This window comes from Amphibalanus amphitrite, unplaced genomic scaffold (assembly GCF_019059575.1).
Source record: "Amphibalanus amphitrite isolate SeventyFive unplaced genomic scaffold, NRLGWU_Aamphi_draft 000479F_arrow, whole genome shotgun sequence".
In the NCBI taxonomy this organism is placed as follows: Eukaryota; Metazoa; Arthropoda; class Thecostraca; order Balanomorpha; family Balanidae; genus Amphibalanus; species Amphibalanus amphitrite.
The window spans coordinates 250,064-275,167 of NW_024881973.1; the positions used below are offsets into that span (position 1 = coordinate 250,064).

The window sequence follows — 25,104 nt, forward strand, 5'->3', positions numbered from 1 at the left end:
TGTATAAAAAGCTACCCCAAGCGGCGCGGCGCTACGCGCCGCGGTTTTTTATTCACACGCAAAAAACGCGACAGGGTGGTAAAATATGCCCCCCCCCCCACTGGGGCGAAGGTTAAGTTGTTTCATCTGCCATTTGTATCCTCAATGATCTTTCTCCAATAACATTTTGTGGTTCATATGTATTGTATACCCAAACATCCTTTTCTTGTTCATCATTATGATCAGAATTTGTACATTGCGACATACTTATATAGAAAAAGAACATGAGTGATGCTTTTGTGAAACGGGTTTAGGCTAACTTTTCGTTAGCCTAAACCCGATTTTCAATTTATTTTAATTTACCCTAACTTTTTGGATAGCATAAATTAAAACTAGTGTATTTTGATAGGAACAGCCCAGATCCGAGTTTATACTAACTTTGGAGCACGTTAGCCTAAACCAGATTTACCCTAACCTGGCCAATTAAACGATTCTGCTAGTTCATATTTTATCCACCAGAGTTTGCTTCATACTCAAAGGCCTTCCTCGTCCAGTAAAAGATCTGGCAGCGATGTGCTACGTCGATTTGGAAGCACGACTGAGATACAATTTCGGCGCAGCTGTTTGCACGCCGGAATATCTTTGAGCGTTATTGTTGTTGCACGTGCAGTTTCAAGGATGGTGGTCGTTGTGTGCCTACAACAGGTAAGCTAAATATTGTTCTCCCTAATATATGATAGATCAGGTTAAGTAAACAGCCAGAAGAACTCCACCCACCCATGTTGTTGTCACTTGTCTCCTTGTTTTGTTTTGTTTTAACACCTACCTTCTTGCAAAAATTGCCTGTAGGTAGCTTGTGCCTGCCATGACATGACTAAGAGTCCATACCGGTATCCGTTTTTGCTTTATCTTGGCGGCTATATAGTTGTGTGAAGATGGTGGATACTGGGCTCATGTGTTGTTAATGGTTACATCACTTTTCATTTTGAATTGAAGGAGCAGGGCATCCTTACAATTGTAAAACTAACCATACTTTGTTGGAAGCCGTTCTGTTAGGTTGTGCATCAGTTGGGTAAAGGATGAGGCTCAAATCCAAATATTGATTGACCAATGAAAGGTTGGAGTGGGCAGGGCCATGACCATGTAACGAAAAAATGGACGTGATTTTGTGCATCCTAGCTTTCAAGTGAAAAATAAGACATTAGCAAGTTGTGATTCACACAAGGCCTGTACTCACTCAGCGCACAATTAACTGGCGGTCCTAATGAAGTAAGTTGTGACTCAAGGCCAGCCAACGTTTGACTGCAATTGCTGATCGAAAGAAGCGTGCCAGAAAAAGTGAGTAATTAAGAGATGGTAAATAGTTATTATTTGTATTAATTTGTTTACAATATTGTCAATTATAGCAAAATTAATTATTATTCAATAGTTACTATTTTGTATTTATTGTTTTAAAAATAAATTTCTAAACGTTTTTCATAGTGCCAATCCATTTATGGAATGGCCAGCTGATTGTCTGCCAAAGTGGACGCCCAGAACCTGCAAAAAATATCGTCATTTTCGGGTGAATGTGCGTACTTTCGTCAAGTATTACTCGTTAACTATCATTCCTTTGGTAAATGGAAGCTTTTTCTCTTCAGTGGGTGTACTCAATACCGCAAGTATTGTCCCGTTACACTGAATGCACCCCGTCATAGCGGGGCTGCATTTATGCCCATATATGGTCATAGGTACAAGATCCATTTATTGATCGATCAATGTTTTTATTTCTGCCTCATAGATTCCCCAATTGGCATGCTTCTTGTAAAACACTGATTGGCAGTGCTGCTAGCAGGTGGCAAAGAAAAATGATGAGGCTAACCACACACACAAAAATACAGCCAAAATAATGACTGTTTTTTATGCAAAGCATGTTAAAAGGCAATCAGGAAATTGATTTTTTATGGAGGCAATCTGGTGTCAAAATCAAACTATTGATTCCACAAACATTAGTTTGTGTTTTGTTTTTGATAGTTTGGCTATTAACAAAATTGCATAGGCGTAGGAACAGGAGGGGCCAGGTGGGCAAGTGCCCACTTACTTTTTGAAGTGGGGGGCCGGGGGCTACAGGGCCTCCTGTAAGGGATTTTCACTGGAGGGGGGGGGGGCAGAGGCTCAAGGAGCCAAACCTAGGGTTCCCTCAAATCCTGTTTTCTCATCGGATTTAGGCCACTTATTTTTAGTCATAGCCCTGACACAATGATCTTTTCTTAACTAAGAAAAATAAAAATAGTAGCCTATCTTATCCATGCTTTGATATTTATTTGTAACCCTTTCACATTGCCCGACCAGGTGGTTACAAAAATGAAATACAAAGGAAATACAAACCTCCCAATTTTAACCCTCGCCCACACATGGGGGGGGGGTGGTTGCCACCCCCCCCCCCCCCAGGTAGTCTTTCTGCTCTGCACTCAACTTTTTTAGAGCTAGAAGGCTGACTTTTCGTATAGCTGCTCCTCTATCCTTTCTTGATGTCCACTGAAAATTTCAAGGATCTGTGATTCTTGGTTTCGGAGATATGACCTTGTTTTTCAGGTCATGTCATGACCCAAATGGACAATTCTCAACATCTTGCGTTGGCTATGGGCCTTGTGAGCTTTTGACACCTTGATTTCGGCTTTTTTGCCAGTCTTACCTCCCACCTATCATGGAACATGTTGTTCGACGATGTACAGGTGTCAAGGTCAGGGTCAAGGTCAACCTAGGTCATCTAAGATAATTGCGTTTTAGGCAAGCTGAATTTACTTTTTGTGAAGTTTTTTTGACTGCATTTTTGGTAAAAGCTTCTCAGATCATGATTTCATGTAATATGGACACAAAAAAAAAATCGGTGCACACAGAATACACACAGACACACAAACACATATAATTGACCTTGATCTAACTTGACCTGAAATGACCTCAGCAGCAAAAATCTGGTCGGGTAGTGTGACAAGGAGGTTCTAGCTGGCTTGGCACCAGAAAACAGCATCGTCATCGGTATATGATAAGCAGCGCACTTGATATCCAACGGTGACCCAAAACAGCAACATTTTTTAGTTTGACCTGACCTGGAAGGTCAATGACTGACCTGAGAAGTTAAAACTGGGTATCATTGGATTCGTCTCTTCCCAAAGAATCTTTTTGGTCTTTACCGCTAAGCTCTATCTCCAACAGGAACGAAATGGCGCGGGGGGGTGGCAACCCCCCCCCCCCCATGTGCGTTCTAGGATGGGAAAATGGCATGTGCGGGCGAGGGTGCTATCTTGCTCAAAATTTTGCGCTGAACCTGAATCCCCTTTCAGCATTTGGGGCTGGGGGTAGGTCTGGTCAGGTAAGCTCAGGTCAACCAGTGTCCAGTAGCTAGCCTAGGTGTCATGCCAGGTAGCCAAAGTAGGTGTCAATCACCACTGAAAGGGAGCTTCGTAACATGGGAAGCTTCGTAACATATTTTTTGGCACCAAAACCTCTCCTGAAAATGGATCCTAAATTCGACATCTGCAAAAAGGACACTAATATATGTTGAAACTTGAAAAGGTGAAGCAAGGTCATCTAAGCTCAGTAACCTTGACCACCTGACCCTAATGCGACCCTGACACCTACCATAAGGCATGGTATTACAATCATCCCACAAGTTGGCGCGTTTTTTTTTAAAGACACAAATAGTCTGAAAACGCGTCGATAATGTGCGGTAACACGCAGAATCGCGATTCTGCCATGCCATGGTCTCTAGAAACACGCCATAGGTCAAGGGTCATGGGGTTCGGGGTCATATAATTGTCATGATGTGTGTAATTTTGATTAGCTCGTGAATGCGAAAAGTTTCGCCGCGATCGGCCACCTTTTACGAGTTTTTTTCTTAACTGAGTGTCATGGGTGGGTCTATCCGACCTCCCAATAAGCGCGACGTTCAATTTCTCTCAAACACTCAGGGTATATTTTAACAAACTGACTGCGTCCCATTTGGGGACGCAGCCCCCTGCCTTTGGGACGTAGCCCTCGCGAAATTTGAACCACTGCGTCCCACACTGGAATGACAGGGTGTCAGCGGAAAAGTGCTAGCAAAAATAAGTAACATGCCTCGGTCTTTTACTGTGTAACAGATGTTGCTTTTCGATTGCTTTGTGCCCTGATTTACTATGTACTTAAGCACAAACATGCCCTCTCCATTCCTTGTGCCTTGCCCTATCCTGAAGACGTACACCTTGTTATATCCTCCCCTACTATACCCCTAGGGTATGTGCCCTGCCCAGTGTCCTGTCCTTACATCTTGTACAGGCCCCGCGAGTTTTAAGCGTAGGTTTTACCTTTCCGGCTATAGCTTTTTCCTCTTCAGCTTTGAAGGCTTGAAGATGTGACCGATTTATTCGTATAGCTCCCTTTCATGATCATGGAAAAAGGTTTGATCGTATGCCGGCTAGTTTCGGAGAAATTAAAAGAAAACCTCAAAATTCGCTGTTTGGGGCATTCTGACCGCGGCTTCTCTGCAGTCGCCTATGACTACAGTGGTGCCACCCAACGGGTAGGGCGCTGAAACACAGAGGCATGAATGAATCCAGCGCGTGGTGAACGGTGGATAGAGGCGGGACTCGGCAGAGGCTATCACTGCGGCCCGCGCAGGGCGTCCATCACAGCGGGCGAGCCTTCGGGCGGTGAGGCCAGAGGTCACGACAGCCAGGCGCTGTTTGGCATGAAGGGTGGGGAGGCGCTCGCCTCAACCAGCCTCGCCTCAGCCAACTCAGCCGGTTTGGTGGTAGTGGTGGTGGTGTGTGTGGGGGGGGGGGGCGGTAGGCGAGAGCGGCTAGAACGAACGGGATAAAATAGAATGGAAATGCCGTGCCATGGTCAACTTACAATGTTGTTTACCTAATAAGCATTTATTAACATTACGAAAGAACTAATTATATTAAATTGAGAAATAAACAGGAGATGTTATTTACCGATGTTACCGTTTACTTTTAATGGAAACCCTACTTCTTACTAGGGGTGATAAAATGAACCCCTCTCCTTGGTTCTTCCTGAATAACTCGCGTAAATAGTGGCGGATAGCAGCGAAGCTTTCAGTGCCGTAAGTTATTTTTCTCACCATAAGTAAATAAATACCTATGCAGTCAGGAATCAGGATAAGTTCAGGCCATCCGCACTTGAAAGTTTACACCTACCCTGAAAATTGCATGACCCTGACCAAAATGACCTTTGATCTGTGACCAGTTTCTAGAGCCCATTATAGGCCAGAATTCGGCGTGTCAGGTCTCATTAACCGTTCGTTTCTAGACTTAAGATTAGAAACGTCCCAACAAGTGAAATTGTGTTTGGTTACTTGTGTCTTATTTGGCCGGGACCAGCGGAGGAACTTGGCTGGTGCCTTCAGGGCTGCTTAACTACAAATTTGCCGATCTGCGGAACGGATGGAGCCAATCTATAGCCATGTTCAAAACCACTAGGAATGACATTGCGGCACAGCCAATCTTCAAGGTTTCTGCACCCTTAAGCTGCCGGTTTCCGGTCACATGGCCTAAAGGCGAGGTCACCAGCCCCAGCGATGGAAATGGAAACACTTTGAACAATGAACAGGCTAGCTGTGAGAAGGATTAACGTTCATTTTAAATCCGTGCATTGTCGCTTAATATCTATACCGACCGTTTTCTAAAAAGGCTAATTTCTCTCTGTCTCTGTCTCTGTCTCTGTCTCTGTCTCTGTCTCTGTCTCTGTCTCTGTCTATGTCTATGTCTATGTCTATGTCTATGTCTATGTCTATGTCTATGTCTCTGTCTCTGTCTCTGTCTCTGTCTCTGTCTCTGTCTCTGTCTCTGTCTCTGTCTCTGTCTCTGTCTCTGTCTCTGTCTCTCTCTCTCTCTCTCTCTCTCTCTCTCTCTCTCTCTCTCTCTCTCTCTCTCTCTCTCTCTCTCTCTCTCTCTCTCTCTCTCTCTCTCTCTTATACCGAAAGCTCCATAAAAGCTCACGACAAAACTTCTAGGCAGGTCTAGACCCTTCCGCCTATTGGGTCATTAAACTGACTTGGAAGGTCAACTTATACCGAAAGCTCCATAAAAGCTCACGACAAAACTTCTAGGCAGGTCTAGACCCTTCCGCCTATTGGGTCATTAAACTGACTTGGAAGGTCAACGTATGACCTATGATCAACGAGTGACCTATGCTCTATGAATTGGGTATCATCGGCTTCCTCTCGTCACGTGCAACATGCTCCTTCTTTTCAAGAAGCTCTAGTTTGATCAAAAGCCGACCAACTGTGGGGCCTGATCCATCCCCGCCCAAACGTTAGCGCCTGCGAAAACGCCGATATGGGTGCGAGTTATGTCATATTCCTTTATAAACAATTTTATGTTTTGCTTTTTAGTGGCTTACTTCGATTTTGTTCTAAAAATAACTTAAAAAATCAGCATACAGTGATGTTACTTAAACTTTTACGTCTAGTTTCCTTTCTAGTAATACTGCAATTTCATTCATGCAACATATTTCTTGGTCAGTTTTGTGACAAATTTTTGGAAATATAGTGCGGCAGAAAGCAAAATATTGTTGTGAAACGGCCTCCAGCCTCAGCAGGTCACGGTTAACCCTCGCCCCGATGGGGGTGGGCAATATAGCCCCCTGTGTATTTTCCTGAATAGCAAGAAAACGGCGGCGCGCAGCCCCGCCAAATTTTCAATAGCTTCCCGGGCATCAATTTGACACCTTCACACAAAACTTCAAGTCTTAGGTTAACCCTCGCCGGCACAGGTCATTTTGCGTCCTTCGACGGCACAAGGGGGGGGGGGTACGACCCCCCCTCGCGTTTGGTCCCTGATCAAGCTAGAGCTTCGCGGAAAAAACGAGCGTGTTGCCCGTCACGAGAGGAAGCCGATGATACCCAATTTTAAGGTCCTAGGTCATCGGGTGACCTTCCAGGTCAGGTCAATGACCCGAAAACCGGGAAAATCGGGACCTGTTAGAAAGTCGTAAAGTGTGGCTGCTACGAGTATGTGGTTTTTGTATGTGGTTCTCGTATGCGGTTTTCCGGGGTGCTAATCACGAATATCGTGTTAGTTTTGATCACAGATGATGTCTTTAAGCATTTAGACCAGGTCGGGTCAGGTCAGGTCAGGTCAACCGGTAGGGGTTGTGACGGGTATTCGTAATACGTGTCAACCGCCTCTGACAGCTACGTAACATGTTACGAAGGCACCAAAACTACTTCGTAAATGTTCAAATGGTTGCTAAATTCGAATTCAGCTCCAAAAACTAGCCTAGAAACATGTAAAACTCGAAAAAGTGAACCGAGGTCACCCGAGGTCGCCAAAGGTCAATGACATGACCTGACCTTCAGGTGACCTTGACACCCATCCTAATGTATGGGAGCAACATCAAATCACATGTCTGAACGTTTGAAACCACGAAAGGCTTGCAAACGCGCGGCTAATGCGAGCCGACATACGCCGAATCGCGATTCCGGCCAAACATGGTCTGGGAAAAGAGGTCACAGGTCATAGGTCATTTGGGTCAGGGTCATGAAATTTTCAGGGTAGGTGTAAAATTGATCAATGCGAGGTACTGAAAGTTTCGTCGCGATCGGCCGCTTTTTACGCGAGTTATTCGCGAAAAACCTTAGGGGGTTGCATCACCCCCCTGTGCCGGCGAGGGTTAACTTATGTCAGGAGTTATTGAGGTCAAACTGAGGTCATGTTCGAGCAAAAATGAGCAAAATAAATCTTGAAACGCTTACAAAAGCTTCAGTTAACAAGCAATTTCAAAGCTCTCTATCTGGTCGCGTAGAGAAAAGACGGCGCTACAAAACTGCAATCCGGAATTTTCAAACTTTTCAGCTTTTGACCCCCAAATAGAAAATTGGTCTGTTATAAAATAACAAAAAAGTTCTTTTTTGAGTAAAAAAAAAGGACTATATATGATAGTCCCTGCTCTCTGCGATCTATATAACAAATTGTAGATCGATGCCTCCTTTTTTGGCCAAGTTATAACTTAATTTTTAACAATTCTAGACCATGTAGCGCAAAACAAAGACCATCATTAGACTCCCCGTGACAAGCTGCATCGAATCGATACCCATTTTATGCAAAAAATCAACTTAGAAATTTGACCTAATTTGACCTGACCTTTTCCTGACCTTCACCAGAACATAACCCAAATTGGCCCCAAGGGTTGCCTGACCCACATAATCGCATTTGTCATGTAAAATGGACCAGAAAACATGCATCACATAATAGTTATCTTCATATTGTGACCCTCAGTGACCTGACCTCTGTGACCTGACCTGGTATCAGTGACCCCAAATAGAAAATATGTGTTTCCCCATCGAAAATTGTCATTCATTGATTCCTTATCGATGAATGACATGCATTTTACTCGATTTTACAACACATTTCTTGAAATGCCTGTAAACGGTGAACATTCGACATTTGACCTGAACTGTGACGTCATCGGTTTGACCGAGGTCAATGAAATTGAGCCAAAAGGTATTTTCTAGTTGGGGCCATCCAACACCGTTTGCTGCTTTTCGTTATTTTGCGTGATCTCGAGATCTTATGGGGGGCGGGGGGGCAAAATGCTCCCCCCATGGGACCGATGCTCGGGAGACCCTAACGAGGCGCGGGTTAAATGACAGAACTGTTCCCAAGAAATAACAGTACAGCCGTCCCCCGGCCTCGGCTAAAACTTTGGACGACTACCTATGAATCGGCACGCCGCGCTGCCGGCTCACCCCGCCCGCTGGCTACGGGTGGCCTTGACCGTTCAATGCCGATTGGCTAACGGCCGAGGTCGTGCGCTGTTCAGCACGCAGAGAGGACGGGACACGGTACTGCACATGTGAGTGACCTCTGACCTTTCCCCGTCCCCTGACCGCATGCCGTGTCGCCGGCCCAGACGATAAAAACCGGTTTTAGCCTCTACGCAGGCTGCCGCTCTAACCCCTCCCTCCCCACTTTACTATGTGCCGTAGTACGCGCTCGCGAGTAACTGGGCGGAGCAAATGGTCACCGATACAGAGGCGGAACTGGTTGCCCTCCCTCTCGCCGAGCGACCTACCGCTAAAACCCGCGAGACCTGTACCTTGCCCTGCCCTTCCTTCAGGCCCTGTGCCCCGCCCTGTCCTGCCCTCAAATCCGATACCTTAAGAGTATGTACTCTGCCTTGAAGTTGTATGCGCTGTCTTCCCATCTTTACGCCCGTGCCCTACCCTAGTTTGAGGCCCTGTGCCCTTCTCTGCCCTCAAGCCTTGTACACTTGTCCTGCCATCAGACCCCGTGCCCTGCCTTGCCCTCAGGTGCTGTGCCCTGTCCTGCCATCAGGTCTTGTGCCTTCCCATGCCCTCATGCCCCGGCCCAGCGTCCTTCCTCAAGCGTGATGCCTTGCCCTGCCTCAGGCCCTGTCCTGTCATGTTTTGCTACCAGGCCTCATGTGCATGCCCTGCCCTCAGACCCTGTCCTATTCTGCCATTAAGCCTTGTGCATTGTCTTGCCCTCAGACCCCGCCCTCGCACTAAGCTGCTGTGCTCTGCCCTGTCATCAGGCCTTGTGCTGTCCCATGCCATCAGCCCTGTGTCCTACTCTGCCCTCAAGCCTTGCACACTGCATTTCCCTAAGGTCTCGTGTCCCACTGCTCTCAGGCGCTGTGCCCTGCCCTGCTATCAGGCCTTGTGGTGTCCCCCGTCCTCAGGTCCCGTGCCGTTTCCCGTCCTCATGCCCTTACCTGTCCTCACAACCTGTGCTTTGTTCTGCCCTCATGCCCTGAGCCTTGTCTTGCCCTCAGGCCCTATACCCTGTCTTGTCATACATTCAGGCCTTGTGCCCTACCTGTGTCCTTATATCTTGCTCTGCCCTTAGGTACTGTTTCTTGCCCTGCTCTAAGATCCTGTGTGTGTGTGTGTTGCCCTGCCATCAGGTGTGGTGTTCATCAGGTGTTCTAAGGCCCTGAATCTTGCACTACTCTCCAGCCTTGTGTAATGACAGCCTCAGACCCGCGCCTTGCCTTGCCCTCGGACCCTGCAACCTACCCAGTCCTCACGTGCCTAATGTGTCTTATCTTAGACTCATGGCCAGTGTCTGCCCTGTCCTTAAGGCTCAGACTCTGTGTCCTGCCCTTCCCCGAGGTCCTATTTAGAGATGTCAAGGTCGAGCCCGCAGGCCCGGCGGCCAACCAGGGGGCCCTGGGGGCAACCATATGTTTTGCCGCCCCCCGCCCCCATACACTTTTTACTCGGGACCCTCTCGTCTCGAGTTGAGAGGACGTTGTAACCTTCCAGAATAAACAAACTCAGTAAAAATAAGTTCCACGTATCTCCACGCACGGACTCCAAGGGACCCTTGTCGATCCAAGGAGGCCCTCTATCCATACTCGTCAGCGGAGGCTCCTGAGACTGATGGCCTGAGAGGCGCTAGTGGATCTGAGGAGGCCGGAGGCCCCAATATCCAAACTGGTCTGGAAAGGCCCCTGACACTGGCGGTCTGAGAGGCCCGTCTATCCACACTAGTCAGAGGATGTCCCTGAGACTGGTGGTCTGGGAGGCCTCTCAATTTACATTAGTCAGAATAGGCCCCTGACACTGGCGGTCTGGGAGGCCATTTACCCTCACTAGTCAGAGAAGGTCCGTCTATCCTCAATAGTCAGAAGAGGCCTCTGAGACTGATGGTCAGAGAGGTCCTAGTGAATCTGGGGAGGCCCCTCTCCACATTGTTCTAGGGAGGCCCCCGAGACTGATGGTCTGAGGGGCCCTTTTATTTATACTGACCACAGGAGCCCCCTGAGATTATTGGTCTCAGAGGCTCTCCTGTTTATACTCACCAGAGGAGGCCCCTGGGATTGATAGTCTAACAGGCCCTTCTATTTATACTAGCCAGAGGAGGCACCTGAGACTGGTGGTTGGAGAGGTCCTACTATTCGTAATAGGTAGAGGAGGCCCCTGAAATTCAGGATATCAGAGCCATTCCTATGCATACTAGCCAAGAGAAGACCCTGAAATTAATTATCTGAGAGGCTGATCTATTCATACTAGCCAGAGAAAGCCCCTGGGATTAACCCTCGCCCGCACATGCCATCTTCCCATCCTAGAACGCACATGGGGGGTTGCCACCCCCCCCCCGCGCCATTTCGTTCTTGTTGCAGATAGAGCTTTGCGGTAAAGACTAAAAAGATTCTTTGGGAAAAGACGAATCCAATGATGCCCAGTTTTACCTTCTCAGGTCAGTCATTGACCTTCCAGGTCAGGTCAAACTAAAAAAATGTTACTGTTTTGGGTCACCGTTGGATATCGAGTGCGCTGCTGATCATATACCGATGACGATGCCGTATCAGTTGGTGACATACCAGGGAAATAAGCTAAAATTAGAGCGCTCTATTTATTGCTCCTGCCCCATGTTGAAGAGATACCCCTAAAAGCGCGATCTTTTATCGGCCCTTACGCAGCAAGGCAGTAATTCTCAGACCGGTGGATGGTATCAATAGAAAGAGAATGCGTCAAAGATTAACATGAATTAATTAAAATAACATTAAAATGTTAATTAAGCGTGGAAATTAGTCCCAAACATAAGCTAATTATTGCTCCTACCTCGGCAACGGTGCTCCCCGCAGTCAGCGGAGAAGCTAAAATAAAAGCCACCATCCTCCTCCGTAAGTCAATTTTAGAGCGGCAGAGTGGGCCGATGCGGGGCCACCAAACTGAGGTGAGACGTGGCTAGCAATTGCAAACCGCCATAGAAATCAATATCTTAAGACGTACAATATGGGATGATTACTCTGAAGCTGGAGTGAAAGCATGAGTAGATTGCAAGAAATGAAATGCATAGATTGGTTGAATTGTGTACAATAGGCACAGCTCAGATGAAGCCATTTCTATGATGTTGACATTTGACATAACCCTTCCTCTCCTCACCTATGACCTAAGTGCATTGGCAGTTACCGGCATAGTTTTTGAGCACGAGTGTAATTCGCCATCGGACCGCAATGCATGTTGCTAGGCTGCTGCAATTACAACGAACATACGAATACTGCCTTCATTTGTAGACGTTTGTTTTTTAGGCGGTCTTTGACGTACAAGAGGGCATACCTGTCGACAACTTGAGTTTCTCCTAATTTCAAAAACTCCCAGAATTTCAATTCCTTATGCACTGTTGTAGGTACAGCCAAGGTACAGCTATGTTCACAAGTTTTCGTTTCCTCCTGTTCTAAAAAGGATGATATTTGTCGATTTCGTGCGTCGCTGATAGGAGGGTGCGTTTAATAATTAGGCCCAACGCTTTCTGCATCCGCAAGTACCTTCAAAAGGGAACAACAGTTTCCATTTATTACACTATGGGACATGTGACAAAATGACCACTGGAACACGCATGAAACGGAGCTCATATTCCTAAAAATGTCTACAATCACTTCTTTTCTGACACTATAAGCAAATACCATCTCAAGTTAGGTGGTTGACAGACAGTCAATGGAGATCTGGGGAGACTGAGTGATGCCAATTCACCACTTAACTGATAATGAGGGCCGAGGGAAGAGAAACATGCAGCATGCACAACTGACAACTTGACAAGTGACAAAACACTACCACTATTGCGCAGTGCACAACAAATTACAGCAGCCAGCCCAAAAATGCTTTTGGTGGCTAATTGCAAAACAAGTCACTAATAAATGTCTTAGTTGCAGCTGAACACTGCACAATGATCACACTGTTCACACATTGAGTGAGATGCCACAGGTGGTTTGAATCACACTTTGGTACAACTGCAAATCTGAAGTGTTGTCATGAGGTTCATGCCTCCATGATCACAGCACTTTGGTTGTGGTTGGCATAACACTTGTAGTCTGCAGAGTTCCACATGAACTGCAGACACCTCATCTGGTGGTCTTCATGTTGCTCAACTTCTTCAGGAGGCAAATGTCGACCACCCAGCGGAAGCATGGTCCTGCAGAAAAGAAAGGTAATGCATAAGGTACAAACATTATCTGCTGAAACAGCCCCTTCTGTTGGCTGTTATTAAACTTTTAACATAACATAACAACATGTATTCCATGTATATTACATTTGTTGAAGTAAAATACTGCTGGCTATTTCAAAACCAGAAAATGAAATTATATTGTGGCATAATTCACATGCTCAGCTATCAGTATCAAATAATAAATTAATTTAAAATTTGGCATATTCTATATAACACATGCATAGAATATTCTACTTCACGTCACAAGGACTCACAATCTTTCTGTTGGGTGTTTGATTGACGCATTAACTAAGTTTGTCTTAGGTTTTATTATTGCAAAAATTCATATTGCATTATTGTATCAAAATACTGCCAGCAATAACAAAACAAGAACATGAAATGTCAGTGAGCAAGCCGCCTTTCCTAAAAATGGATTACTTTGAAAAGAATTTTAGTTTCTTTTAAGGAAAAGGAGAAATGATTATCAGGTAATTATCAGAAAACCACTCAACCAGCAAGTGGCTGGGTGGTTTCACAGCAAACATCAAGCCAAAACATATACTTACATTTATCTAACAATTGAGCCATTTGACTACTACAAGGATATGTGAGCAAAATAAGAATCCAATTATCCAATGTCGACTTCCTTGCAAAGTTTATGCCTTATTTTATGAAAATGTGTCACTAGAATATGATACTTATCATCGAATATTATTTAATTTACGATTTATTTCGATCGGAACGCACATGGAGTCCCGCGCCATTTTCGTCGACGATGAATATGATCGTGTTTCATGAAGAGATAAGGGGTTTCAATGGTCTTTCAAAGCAATAATTTGATGAAAAAATTTGTAGGAAATAATATAAAGCTGGTTCAAATGGCCATCAACCATTGAAAACACCGAAAATACTCACAACTCCGTCCCGACGACCACGCAGCACCGCGCACGCCACACTACTGGCACAATGCCAAAACTGCTGTCACAGCAGAAATGTTTTTTTTTTCTCGATTGCAATTGTGGAATTATTTATTAAACAGAAGAGGATCTTTCCGAAAAACCGACTGATTTCATACACAGATGCATGGAAAATAAAAAAATCCCGGTAAGTTTATTTGTATTGTTTTGTCGATTTTGACATGCTCCTAGTTTGCAGCCATATTTCGATATGTTCTACAGGGAGTTCAGAATTATTTCAGGACCAATCTTTTCCTCATTCATTTTCCCGTCGATCATGAAATTTTTAGAGCGGAACAATTAGTTTCCAGGCGGTCCGAGCGGTTTTCGTGAGAAGGGTGCAAAAATCGGCGTCATTTTTAGAGCCTCGACACCAGCTCAACACAGGACCCTATGGGAGACGGTGAAGTAGCGGGAGCAATAAATAGAGCGCTCTAATTTTAGCTTATTTCCCTGGTGTGTCACCGACTGGTATTGTGGTGCCAAGCCAGCTAGAACCTCTATGTCACACTATCCGACCAGGTTTTTGCTGGTGAGGTCATCTCAGGTCAAGTTAGGTCAATGTCAATGATATGTGTTTGTATGTCTGTGTGTGTCTGTGTGTATACTGATGTGTGCACCGATTGTTTATGTGTCCATATTACATGAGATCATGAAATGAGAAACTTTTACTAAAAATGCAGTCAAAGAAACTTCACAAAAAGTAAATTCCGCTTCCTAAAACGCAATGTTTCCAGATGACCTAGGTTGACCTTGACCCTAACCTTGACATCTGTATATCGTCGAACAACATGTTCACTGATAGGGGAGGTAAGACTGGAAAAAAGGCCGAAATCAAGGTGTCAAAAGCTCACAAGACCCATGGCCAACGCAAGATATTGGGTATTTGTCATTTGGGTCATGACATGACCTGATGAACAAGGTCATATCTCCGAAACCCAAAATCACAGAGACTTGACATTTTCAGTGGACATCGAGAAAGGATAGAGGAGCAGCTATACGAAAAATCAGGCATCTAGCTCCAAAAATGTTGAGTGCAGAGCAGAAAAAAACTACCTGGGGCGGCAACCATCCCCCCCATGTGCGGGCGAGGGTTAATGATCTGAGAGGCCCTTCTATCTGTACCTACTTGCCAAAGGAGGCCCCTGAGACTGATGGTGGCCAGAAGAGGCCTTCGAGACTGATGGTCTGAGAGGACCTTCTATTCAAACTATGCAGAGGAGGTCCCTGAGAATAAAAGTCCTAAGAGCCCTGCGGCGGCAACTGGCCGTTAAAAAAAAATCTGGCCATATTTCGGCTCGGTAGGGCCCCACAGAGCTCGTGAGAGCACCTCGAGGGCTGCTAAGTAGGCACGCTTATCTCCATAAGGGTGCCACACCAGCTTCTGAAGGCTCCTTGTAGGCACCTAAGGGCCCCTTCAGGCCTCTAACGGCTCCACCCGCCTGTAATGGCTCCACACCAGTGTTTATGAGCGCCACACACCGGCGCCTTTGAAGGTCATACCTACCAGTGTCTCTTATAGGAAATAGTTCACTTTTCACATGTTTTTTTTTGTAACTGGAATAGCAGTTTTGTACTTTGTAGCTTGAGCTGAGACTAGCACAAAGATGATTGGCTCTTTGTGGCTTTTACGGCTCAACAATCACCCTAGACGAAGATATTCCATTTCTCATTCCAAAAAGAGTGCCTTTCAGAGGAATGCGCGCCTTGCAGAGGAATGCAGTCACCTCATCGTCAGCCAATCAGCATGGGTATGTTTGAACTACACAATATGATTGGTCAACGCGTTGTAAGGTTCCGCGATAAACATAATTTTATATAGAATATAGTTCTTCCTAGATTAAAATATGGAAAATAATCCTTCATACAAAAAGGTTTTATTTTATTTTCTGATAATTATGATCATGAAAATCATTAAGCTGTAGTAAAATACAAATTTCAGGAAAATGAACCATTTCCTTCAAGGCCCTATACCTATCTGTGGCTCTGAGGGCCCCACACCGGCGCCTCTGGGGCCCACACACGTGTGCATCTCAACTCTCAAGGCTCTATAGGTGCATCTGAAGGACCCACACCGACACCTCTGAGGGCCCCACACCAGTATCTCTGAGCTCTAAATGCCCCACACCGGTGACTGAGGAGTGAGGACACACCGGCGCCAGAGAACACTAACGGCTGCACAAGGCCACTGAAGGCACCACACAAGCTCTCACTGAGCTCTAATATCCCATACCGGCCTCTGAGGGATACCGGCCTCTGAGGGTCTGAGAGGCCCGTCTATCCACAGTCCACACTAGTCAGAGGAGGTATCTGAGACTTCGGACTATTATTCTCAGGGGCCTCCCATGCCTAGTTTGAATAGAAGGGCCTCTCAGACCATCAGTCTCAAAGGCCATTTCTGGCCACCGTCAGTCTCAGGGGCCTCCTTTGGCAACTATAGATAGAAGGGCCTCTTAGATCATCAATCCCAGGGGTTTTCTCTGGCTGGTATGAATAGAAGAACCTCGCAGATTATTAATTTCAGGGTCGTCTCTTGGTTAGTATGAATATGAGGGGCTCTCAGACCCTTAAGTTCATGGGCCTCCTCTGCCTTTTATGAATAGTAGGTCCTCTCAAACCACCAGTCTCAATTGCCTAGTCCTCTGGCCAGTGTGAATAGAAGGGTCTCTCAGACCATCAGTCTCATTGGCCTTCTTCCGGCCAGTATAAATATAAGGGCCTGTTAGACCATCAATCCCAGGGGCGCCTTAGGTTAGTATAAATAGAAGAGTCTCTCAGACCATTTATCTCAGGGGGCTCCTGTGCAGCTGTGGCTAGTATAAATAAAAGGGTCTCTCAGACCATCAGTCTCGGGGCCTCCCTAGGACAGTGTGGATAGAGGGGCCTCCTCAGATTCACTAGGACCTCTCTGACCATCAGTCTCAGAGGCCTCTTCTGACTATTGAGGATAGAGGGGCCTCTTCTGACTAGTGAGGGTAGGGGGATCCCAGACCACCAATGTCAGGGGCCAATTCTGAGTAGTGTGGATGGAGGGGCCTCCCAGACCACCAGTCTCAGGGACCTCCTCTAACTAGTGTGGATAGACGCCAGACGGGCCTCTCAGACCGCCAGTGTCAGGGGCCTCCCCAGACCAGTGTGGATATTGGGGCCTCCTCAGATCCACTAGCGCATCTCAGGGCATCAGTTCCAGGGGCCTCCGCTGACGAGTATGGATAGAGGGCCTCCTTGGATCAACAAGGGTCCCTTGTACTCTGTGCGTGGGGATTCGTGGAACTTATTTTTACCGAGTTTGTTTATTCTGGAAGTTGACCACGTCCTAGACGAGAGGGCCTCGAGTAAAAAGTGGGTGTGGGGGGGGGGGGCAAAACACATGGTTGGCCCCCAGGACTTCCTCTGAGATGCTAGGGGGGGGCATAGCCCCCCGCAGTGATGCCGCTGGCCCCCCAGTGAAGCTGAAAAGAAAAATAGGTCCTCTCGGCATCACTTATCATTCTGCTAGGGACCTCATGGTGGTGCGCCGCCCCGCATGAAAACTGCGCGGCTTGAATCAGGCATCAGTACACGTTCAGAAACTGAGCCCACCTGTGCAGCCTGGTTGAGTGGCTCTAACCAATCGCTAGCCAGGATGTTGCGCCGGTAATACTTATCACTGATAGTGGTTTTCTGTGGCGTCATGAACAGCTTGAATATTACACAGCAGCTGAACATGCTTCAGGTCTAGATTTTGGCCGGATGTTTGACGCCGGGCGACGCCGTTCGAGCTGCTGGCAGCCCACACATGGTCAATTTGACGGCTCAACGGATATCGCAGCTCGAACGGCTTCCCATCCGACCAGGCCACCTCATTCATCTCTTCCTTCGACCAGTGGAAACGCCCTGGCCTGAGTCCAAAGGTGGTGGACTGGTTGTTGTCCCGTCAATTTCATTGTCTTTTTCAGTTTGAAGGGCAGCAAAACCAAGCTAAAGGGCGGGTAATGGTGAATCATGATGTGGGACCTCTTATTATCTGCCTTGGTAAGAATTCGAGTCTGTTTGCGTTTCCCAGTCGCTATCTTGACAACTCTTCTCACCACTTGGCAAAGGGCGCCTTTTGCGATCGACGCCGGACTGAGTCTGCCACCAAGTCCCAGTCTGTTACGCCTCAGGCAGATGTGCTACTGGCTGCTGCTGATGTCCAGCTGCTGACAGACCAGCTCCTGGCTCATGCCACCATGCCACTAACACTTAGCCTTACTTCGAAACGAGAGACTGTACTCCCTTCTCTCCACTTCCTTGAACGAAAACTCTCAAATGAAACCGTTTGGCGACTCGACTCTTACTCAGAGCAAGAGTCATTTCGCAAGGTCAGGTCACTGCTGAGTTGAGAGCAGATACCAGAGATATGTCTCATGGAGCTGAGCTGGCGGCCGCCGCGCCGGTGCACGCGTACTTGCGCTCGTGACATCCGTGCTGGGGGCACTCGTATGTGAACCGTGGTGGCGTTGCCTCTGTGACCCGGGGGCTACCTGGCCGGCTCGAATACGCGGCGATGGCGGGCAGGGCGCCCGAGTTCGATGCGGACGTTGAGTGCTTCGGTGCTTATACGCGGCGGTTAAATCAGTACTTTGTGGCGCAAGATATCGGGAGTGATCAAGAAGCAAAGAAGCGGGCCGTGCTGCTTTGTGCGATCGGCGCAAAAACGTTCGGTCTGCTGGAAGATCTTATTGCTCCAGCCACTGTAAGGCAGAAAACATACGATCAGCTGGTCAGCGTTTTGCAAAGTCACTTCGAGCCGGATAAATCTGAAATAGTGGCCAGATTCCGGTTTCATTCGTGCTCCAGGAATGACGGTGAGACAGTTGCTAATTTTCTAGCGCGGCTTGGTAAGCTGGCTAAAGACTGTTCGTTCGCACCTAATGTCCTTAATGAAATGCTGCGTGACCGTTTGGTCTGTGGCATACGGAACGAGTTGCTGCAACCTTGCTTCTCGGTGAGCCGGGGCTGACGCTCCAGTCGGCGGAGCAGCTGGCCCAGGCACACGAGTCGGCGGCAGCGAGTGCGGCTGAGCTCAGCGGCGGTGCTGAGCAGCGAGCAGATGGAGCCTCCGTTCATCGGCTGACTGGTGCCCGGGGTCCGCTGCGGCTGCGTAGCAGTTCTAGGGGTGCCGGTGCTGCCCTCGCTCCTGCCGGCTACAGGGACGGCGGTGGCGGCGCAGCGGACTCCAGAGCTGGTGGTCGGCTGCGCTCTCAGCGTGACAGGACGACGCCCGGGCCAGGTGACAGCACGGCGGCGAGCTGTTTCAGGTGCCTGAGGTATCATCAGCCGGACAAGTGCCCGTTCATCGATAAGGTGTGCTACAGCTGTGGCCTCAGGGGTCACGTCCGAGTACCTCCGCCATGTCTCGGCTGATGGCGACGCGTTACAAGGGTCGGACGCGCAGGAGGGTAGCAGAGAGGACGGCACTATGCAACCGAGGAGTTCTAGTCCCGGGACCGGTGAGGAGGTGTACAGCATTTTCACCGTCCGGACCGGCCTCGGTGTCAGGCGACCGCCGCTGATGGTGCCGGTAGCGCTCGACGGTCAGAAGGTCGAGATGGAGCTGGACACCGGGGCGACTCTGTCGGTCTGCTCTGACGCCGGGTTTCGGCAGCTCTGGCCCTGTGGAGGGCCGAAGCTGGAACCGTGTTCGGTGAAGCTGAAGACCTACAGCGGTGAGCAGCTGCCAGTCATGGGGCAGGCTGCAGTGAACGTTCAGTACGGCGGACAGGCTCAGCGACTACCTCTCATCGTAGTCGAAGGTGGCGGGCCCTGGCTGTTCGGCAGGAACTGGCTGGGACACATCAGGCTCGACTGGCCCTCCATCTGTTGAGTGACTGCGGAGACCCGTGTGCAGCCCATCCTGGACGAGTTCGCTGACGTTTCAAGGAGGAGTTGGGCTGCTATCGAGGCGGGGAAGTCGGCATCGACGTAGACCCGGACGTCCAGCCTCGTTTCTTCAAGCCTCGCACCGTACCGCTGGCCTTCAGGGAAGCTGTGGACGCCGAGCTGGAGGACCAGATCCGTGGCGGACTCTGGGAACAGGTACGGCACAGCAAATGGGTGGCTCCCTTGGTGGATGTCCCCAAGGCTGGGGGTCAGTCAATACGGGTGTGTGGGGACTACCGCTTGACCGTCAACAGGGCTGCTAAGGCAGAGCAGTATCCCTTGCCGCGTGTGGAGGAACTGTACTCAAAACTGTCGGGATGTACCATATTTTCAAAGATCGACTTGAAAAACGCGTATAATCAGCTTCCGCTAGATGAAAAGGCTTGCGAGTATCTCACGGTAAACATCCCGGGGGTCTTCTTCGACCCCTTCGGTTGACCTTCGCCTATTCGAGTGCAGTGTCGCTGTTCCAGCGGACGCTGGAAACTGTCCTGGCTGGTATCTCTGGCGTTGGGGTCTTCTTGGACGACATTGTAGTCGCGGGTGTCGATGCCGCTGCGCATGACGAGGCCCTCCGGCAGGTTCTTAGACGGCTGGAGGAAGCGGGTTTTAGGCTCAACAAGGCCAAGTGTAGCTTCAGCGTCAGCAGCGTGACCTATCTGGGGCTTAAGATAAGCAGCCGTGGTGTGGAGACCACCGACGAGAAAACGGCCACGGTTGTCCGTGCCCCGAAACCGCGGGATGCTAAGGAACTGCGTAAGTGGCTAGTAATCAACTACTATGGGAAAGTCCTTGAGAACCTGGCGAGTGTCTTGGCTCCGCTCTATCGTCTTCTAAAGGCAGATCAGCCCTGGCAGTGGGCTGAGGCAGAGAAGTCTGCTTTTCGGAAAGCCAAAGAGATGCTAGTTAGCCCTCCTGTACTAGCCCATTTTGATCCCGCCCTTCCGGTGGTTCTCGCCTGTGACGCGGGACCGGTCGGCATTGGCTGTGTGTTGAGTCAGCGGACGTCACAGGGCGAGCGACCTGTGGCCTACTATTCGCGCACGTTGAATGACACCGAAACTAGATACTCACAGACTGATAGAGAGGCATTAGCTGTAGTGACCGGCGTTAAGAAATTTCACTATTACCTAGCGGGGCGAACTTTCACTATACAGTCAGATCATAAGCCTCTCATAGGCCTCATAGGAGAGCAGAAACCTTTGCCCGTGATGGCGTCACCTAGGATGGTCCGCTGGGCTCTGATGCTTGGGGCCTACGATTACCACCTTGAGTACCGGCAAGGATCTAAGCAAGGCCACTGTGACGCGCTTAGCAGGCTGCCTTCGTGCGAGAAGGCTTGTTCGAGCGTTCCAATTCCGGCTGAGACTCCATTTACTTGAGTTCATCGACTCATCCCCAGTGAATGTGTCCCAGATACAGCGGTGGACCGCTCTGGATCCCGTGTTGTCAGCGGTACATCGATATGTCAGAGATGGCTGGCCGGATGTCAATAGTGTTTCCCTCAGCCCTGATTTTCAGCCGTACAGGTCCCGTATAGGTGAACTGAGTGTGCAGGATGGCTGTGTTTTGTGGGGGTCACGAGTCCCGCCGCAGGGACGGGGTGCCATGTTAAAGTTATTACATGAAGGTCATGCTGGCGAGTGTAGAACCAAAATGTTGGCTAAAATGTATGTTTGGTGGCCAAAAATCGATGACGACATTCGTGATATCGTGAAGTGTTGTGTGAAGTGTCAGGAACTGAAGGGCAGGGCCCCTGACGCTCCACTGCATCCTTGGCAGTGGCCGATTCGACCCGGCAGCGAGTCCATGTAGACTATTGCTCGGCTAACGGATAGATGTTTCTGGTGATAGTCGACGCCCACTCCAAATGGATGGACGTCTACCCAACTCGTTCCTCCGACTCACTGATCACGATTGAAAAATTACGAGCGTCGTTTGCGTGCTGGGGAGTGCCAACAGTGCTAGTGACAGACTACGCCCAGTGTTTTGTATCACAGCAATTCAAAACGTTTTGCAGTGTAAATGGAATCAGGCACTTAACGACACCCAGCCTATCACCCAAATCAAACGGCTTAGCCGAAAGAAGCGTGCAAAGCTTCAAAAACGGGCTGTACAAACAGATCTCGGGGTCCATTGAGACCAAGGTCTCTCGATTTCTGTTTAGGTACCGCACAACACCGCGTACTACGACCTCATGTACGCCCGCCGAATTATTTCTGGGTCGTGTGCCACGCACTCATTTAGATGGTGTGCTACCAGATAGGCAGGAGCGTATACGGAGACAGCAGGAGGCTCAAAAGACGTACCGTGATCGAAATGCCCGTGAACGATGTCTGAACCCGGGTGACCCTGTGTATGTGCCTGCTGTCGATAGATTGCAGGGATTGGAGCGTTGTCGGTGGGCGCCCGGTCGTGTAGTGTTCGTAGAGGGTTAAGATCACTGTGGAGCTAAATGACGGAAGGGTGATTGTGCGGCACGCCGACCAGGTTCGTGAGCGATATTCAGCTGTTCCGCATGTCGCTAACGATCCTCTCCGTTCCAGAGTGACACCGATACCTGCTCCTGATCCGGTCACGGAGAGCGCCGCTGCATCTGCACGGCATGCTCCCGTTCCCGGACAACTGGCCTCCACTCCCGACCGGCTGCCGGCTCCTGATCGAGCGCCTGCTCCTGGCCGGCCGCCTGTTCCGGCGCCGCCAGGGCTGACCGGAGCGGTGCCCGCGCCGGGTGTGACCACCGTCCCGCCTTCCGCACCCTCTCCCAGCGCGCCGCGGTACCGGCTGAGAGACCGGTCCACCCTGCGGCCCCCAGACCGATACGTGGCGAGCTATGAGTAGGCGTTTTGTTTTAGTTGTTATTTGTTCTGTGAGGTGCATATTTATTTGTTTGTCCATGCTGTGCAAGTATTCGGGGTGGAGGAGTGTCATGGAGCTGAGCTGGCGGCCGCCGCGCCGGTGCACGCGTACTTGCGCTCGTGACATGCGCTCATGACACTCGTATGTGAACCGTGGTGGCGTTGCCTCTGTGACCCGGGGGCTACCTGGCCGGCTCGAATACAGTTTGGACCGAGACACCGTCTGTGATAATATGCATTCATCCAATTTTCCAGCTTCCACATTAAACAAGAAACTGTGCGAGCAGATATGGCGAAAAAATAGATGTCCGGATAATTTCGTTACACCCTGTATGTTCTAGTGCAAACTAATGCTATGATGCTAGGGGAGCGGCTGCAGGCTGGCGTAGCGCGTGCGGCCTTACGGTGGTTGGGTGAGCGGGCCACCTTCTGCTGGGGTGGGTGGGTGGGGTGGGGGAGGTCCTCCTTGACCCCGTGCCGGCCCCGCCACCTGTGCTGCGCCATCTTTGGGCTGGCGACGGTGTGGAAGCGCGTACCTTCCGTCAGTTTTCCAGGCATCTGAAGTCTGAACTCGGCGCTGGCCCTGTCGTCGATGTCTGCGCGTGAGCCGTGGCGGGTGCCACAGCCTGCTGGCACCGGCGGGTACGTGCCGTATACATGTGGTGCGGACTGCGGGACCGACTTGAACCACTCGAAGCCAACGGAGACCAGCCACCCTCATTCGCTCAGATTTATGTGAACGACCCACGAGCCGAAATACTGATGCCGAGGACCACGCACGCATTGTGGCATCACATAGAGAACACCTATTACATCCGGGAACGACTCCGAACGGCCATTTTCGGGAAATTTACCGTCCGCGTTGAATATTCCTGCAGGAATATGCTCTGAACGTATCAACCGAATTTGATGTTAGTGCCGGACCCGTGGACTCAGAACTGCGTCACTAATGCCTGTTCATAAATGTAGCGCGGCGTGAGCCATCCATGGACTGCGTGTTTCTTTTTTCCAACCAAAGGTAGGCACTATACCTGAAGATGCTTCTTTGTAACCAAACCAAACAAAAACTAACAACCTAACCGAACCTAACTTGACCTAACCTACAGCCTACAAACCTACAACGCGCCAAAAAATTCAGCCGCCGGCGGGATTCGAACCTTCGGTCCTCTGAACACGGGGCGAGTGCACTAACCAACCACTACACCTCGCAGACAGCTGGCCGGATAAAGGTGTTGTAAGTCACTTGACAATGACGCACTGGGATATACTCCGTATAGCGCCTTCCTTTGATTGGAAAAAAGAATTACGCCCGTGGACTAGCCTCTTCAACTCCGTAGCAGTGTCTCCCAATCTGCGGAAAGTTCAGCTGGTTGCATGATAACCGTGGCGAAGTTTTCTGGCTCTGTTTCAACGGCTCCTTCATATTCCCTTCATATCAGCATAAGCCAGATTTAGGCTAACTTGCAATTAAACGATCAAAAATGTTAGCTTAAGTTTCGTTAGGGTAAATTAAACGGTGTTTTATTTGGTTAGGCTAAGCCCGAAAAACGGGTATATATGAGATGAATTTCAGCTGTTTTTTTATTATCATTAATTGTTTGTGTATATGTATGTAAGCGACGAATATGTCGAAGTTACGCAGAACGCAATTTACGGATCTTTTTCCTAAATCGAGGGGCGTTCGATATGAAATATAGTACATTATTAATTTTGTCAAGCTAGGTAGCTATGTATGGGTAATGAACGGTTTCGTATAATTTATCGGAAGATTGGGACAATGTTATGGGTTATAGCTATCCATATACCTATAGCTATAGCTATACCTATAGATATATACCTATAGCTAGGTATATAGTGGTCTATGATTCAGGATATCTGTCTGTTTTAGGCGGTAGTTGTGATCCTTACGGAGCTCTGCTTCTGTTTTCAGGTGGTGTTTGTGATCCACGTCGGTGTGCTGGTGTTTGAGCCGCTGCCGGCGCACGTACCCGTCTGCGGTATGGTGGGCCTGCTCACCATGCTGCTGGTGATGCGCACCTTCCCCTACTTCGAGCTGCTCTCGCCCTCCTTCCTGCTAGCATGCGGTAAGTGAGGCGTCCCCATCGCACCGCGAATGCCGACAGAAACGCTCGCTACATCACGCACACACTTGACGACGCTTTACATTTCCAGCATCTGCAAACTGTTTGCGTCGCTCTCAATCAAGCAATAAGCAGTTGACGTGCCCGCCTTACTAAGTAATTAATGCTGAAGAGACACGCTCACACACATTCTCATCGCACCGCGCCTGGAAACCCTATGGCTTCTGATACACTCGAAGCCATTCAAATTTGTTTCATATCCTTACAACTCAAAGCCTTGTTAGCGTCACACTTACGCACTTACTTACGCACGCACTCAGTGTCACATTTACGCCATGATATCTGTTCGTGAGAATCGTTCAGTTCACCCGTTCGGTACGGAAATGCT

The 25,104-nt window shown here is 48.8% G+C and overlaps 1 protein-coding gene and 1 long non-coding RNA gene across 3 annotated transcripts in view; both read left to right on the forward strand.

The window, feature by feature from the left end:
- The window catches only part of LOC122392275 (protein TEX261-like), a 72,436-nt gene that overhangs the window by 31,211 nt on the left and 16,121 nt on the right, over positions 1-25,104 (forward strand). The window contains exon 3 of the mRNA XM_043386963.1: positions 24,566-24,719. Coding sequence (XP_043242898.1) covers positions 24,566-24,719 — 154 coding nt within the window. The remainder of the gene's footprint in view (positions 1-24,565; positions 24,720-25,104) is intronic.
- LOC122392277 lies at positions 520-22,852 on the forward strand. 2 transcript variants are annotated; one of them, XR_006258491.1, is made up of 2 exons: positions 520-684; positions 22,324-22,852. It is a non-coding gene; the product is annotated as an uncharacterized LOC122392277 (long non-coding RNA). The 2 variants fall into 2 exon arrangements; XR_006258490.1 differs by lacking the exon at positions 520-684 and adding an exon at positions 18,267-19,933.